The sequence below is a fragment of the Arachis duranensis genome, chromosome 7 (assembly GCF_000817695.3).
Source record: "Arachis duranensis cultivar V14167 chromosome 7, aradu.V14167.gnm2.J7QH, whole genome shotgun sequence".
Taxonomy (NCBI): Eukaryota; Viridiplantae; Streptophyta; class Magnoliopsida; order Fabales; family Fabaceae; genus Arachis; species Arachis duranensis.
In genome coordinates this window covers 27,526,680-27,529,960 of record NC_029778.3, presented here as the reverse complement: position 1 = coordinate 27,529,960, position 3,281 = coordinate 27,526,680, and the positions used below count along the sequence as shown (strand labels likewise).

At 43.2% G+C, this 3,281-nt stretch overlaps 1 protein-coding gene across 1 annotated transcript in view; it reads left to right on the top strand.

Moving 5' to 3' along the window:
• The first annotated feature begins 2,219 nt into the window (after positions 1-2,219).
• Positions 2,220-3,281, top strand: part of LOC110273549 (uncharacterized) — a 3,422-nt gene continuing 2,360 nt past the window's right edge. Inside the window, exon 1 of the mRNA XM_021126721.2 lies at positions 2,220-3,110. Within this exon, the coding sequence (XP_020982380.2) occupies positions 2,220-3,110 (891 nt within the window). The remainder of the gene's footprint in view (positions 3,111-3,281) is intronic.

Below are 3,281 nucleotides of genomic sequence, written 5' to 3'. Positions count from 1 at the left end.
GCCAATTGCCTTAGAGTGCACTAAAACTAGATTCCCATGAGGTGAAGCTAGAACTTGTGACTCAAGTTAATTGTTTTCATTTGACTTTTCTCTATACTTAGGGGGTGACTAAATGAAGTAAGTCCTAATTGTTGTCAACCTTGAGTAAACTATAATGATAAAGATTTCTAATGCCAACCCTAAGTCAAGTCCTTTTGATAATTGATTGTTTGTTTCTCATTGCTTGTTGCATTCCATTGTGAATAGTTCAAGTAACTAACCCCTCATTCATTACGATGAATTCCATTCTCCCTTCATTGCATGACGCGTTCACAACCAAATCCGAGCTTAGTCCCTTTTGATCCGGAAATAGAACGAACTTTGCTTCATATTAGACAAGCTCAACCACCTTACTAGAAGTGAACATTGAACCGTCACTCAAAGAAGGCATTAATCCTACTTCCATCAATCTCACTAACAAATCTTCTTTTGTCCTAGGTACTAATACAATGGATGATCCGAGAAGAGTTACTATCAAGGAAGCGGGTGCACCGGATTATGTCCTTCAACCCCTTCACGTAACTCACCCCAATTTGAATGCTAACTTTGAATTGAAGACCGCTTTGATCAACCTCCTACCTATGTTTCATGGGCTTCCCGCACAAGATCCTATTCGACATCTCAAGGACTTCCATCGCATATGCTCGACTACTAGACGGGAAGGGTCCGATGAAGTTGCTATATGGTTGTTTGCTTTCCCTTTCTCTCTTGAGGACAAGGCTAAAGAATGGTTCTACACCCTCTCTAGTGAAGTTACCTCCGATTGGGACTTACTTAGAAGGGGATTCTTGGATAAATTCCTACCTCCGGAAAAGATGGATAGGCTAAGGAAGGAAATGTCTTGTATTGTGCAAGGTGAGACGGAACCACTCTATGAGTATTGGGAACGGTTTCGCAAACTACTAGATGCATGCCCCAATCACATGCTTGACACTCAAGTATTGCTCGGATACATATGTCAAGGGATGTGAGAGCAAGATAGAACCCTCTTGGACACTTCTAGCAATGGTTCTTTGTCCAAATATAAAACCGCGGAGGAGGCATGGCAACTTATCATTGACTTAGCCGAATCCAATCAACATATGAGACGAAGAGTCAACCGCCCGAGAACCGTGAATGAGGTATCAACTAGTAGTGAAACCACCGCTCTAACTCAATCCTTGAATGAGATGACATCCATCTTGAAGCAACTCCAATTGAACCAACATCAACCACAACCTCAATCATACCAACAACAACACCCTCCACCACCCCAACAACACAACCAACAATTGGTTCCTCAAAGAGTATGTGGTATTTGCTCTTGCTACTCTCACTACACGGATGAGTGCCCAAGCCTTCAAGAAGACAATACCTTGGCGGCTACCCACAATTTCTATGATCGCCCCAATCAAGGATACTACCAAGGCGGTAATCCTAACCAAGGGTACTCTTATCAAGGGGGAGGAAGCCACAACCAAGGAAGTGGACACAATAACCAAAATTGGAGAGACAACCATCAACAAGGGAATAGGGACAACAACAACAATGGAGGAGGTCAAAGATGGGGTAACAATTCACAAAACTTCTCACAAAACCGACCATACAACTCACAAAATCAACCATACAACCAACAAAACCCACAAAGAAACTACCAAACCTATCAACCACCACATCAAAGACCATCACCCAACCAAGCGCAAGCTCCTCAACTCACATATGCAACCACTCCCTCCAACCAAGATGAAACACTCCGAACCATTATCCAAGGCCAAAAGGAACTACAAAACACACTTGCTTCCGGCCTCACCGGTCTCACCTCTACACTACAAGCTCTTCTTGCACGCATGGATACACCATCAACTTCCACACCTCAACCCCCAATCCAAAGTGTCATTCCTTCTCAACCTCAACCAAATCCAAAGGGGGGCATCAATGCCATCACCCTTAGATCCGGTACGCAACTAAAAGGGAAGGAAGCAAAGGATTCAAGCCCTATTACAACCGCTTAAGAAGAGGAGAGAGTAAATATAGAAGAAGAAGTGGAAGAGGAAGCACCACAAGCCATAGTTGAGGATGAGGTCCAACCAACAAGAGAGACAACCAAGGCCAAAAGAACCTTGGAAGAGGAAGTTGCTCAACCACTTCCATTCCCAACACTTGCAAAAAAGGCTAAAAAGCGCATAGAACTTGACCCCAAAATGGTGGAAGTATTCAAGAAAGTTGAGGTAACCATCCCCCTCTTTGATGCTATCCATCAAGTTCCTAGATATGCTAAATTTCTCAAAGACTTATGCATACATAAGGACAGAATTCTTGAATTGGAAACCATTCCATTGGGGAGTTCTATTTCCGCTTTAATGGGAACACTACCCGAGAAGTGTGATGATCCGGGTCCTTGTATGGTTACTTGCACAATCAATGGAGTTCACTTTAAAGATTGCATGTGTGACCTTGGAGCATGTGTTAGCATCATGCCACTATCCGTCTACCGGTTATTGAACTTGCCACAACTAAAAAGGTCGACGGCAAGGTTTGTCTTAACGGATAAGAGCATAATAACCGTAGCGGGCGTTGCGGAAGATGTATTGGTGAATATAAAAGGGTTGATATTCCCCATTGACTTCTATGTTCTTGAAATGCCATCAAGCGAAACCGAGAGAGCATCGTCTATCCTACTTGGAAGACCATTCTTGAGAACTTCTAGATTTAAACTTGATGCTTATTCGGGGAATTACTCATTTGAAATAGATGGGAGAATTGTAAGCTTTAGCCTAGAGGAAGCAATGAGGCATCCACCGGAGAACCATTCTTTATTCCGGTGTGACCCAATCGACAACATAGTGGCCGAAGTGCATCTAGCAAAGTTAGATGAGAAGCATATGGGTGAAGAGACAAATGAAAAGTCAAGCGAACTAAACACCACACATCATGCAACTCATCCGGAAACTCAAACTTCTAAGAAAAACAAAAAGATGGAATTGAAGCCACTACCACCTCATTTAAGGTACTCATACCTTGATGAAGCCCAAGAGCTACCCGTGATAATTGCCCAAGAGCTAACCCCTCAACAAGAAGAGAAATTGCTGAATGTATTGAGAAAAAACAAAAGGGCAATTGGGTGGAGTTTGGCGGACCTAGTGGGAATAAGCCCCAAAGTATGCGAGCACCGTATATTCCTTGAAGAAGGAGCAAGACCGGTCCGACAACCTCAAAGGAGACTCAATCCTACCATCCTTGAAGTGGTAAAGAAAGAAGTCACC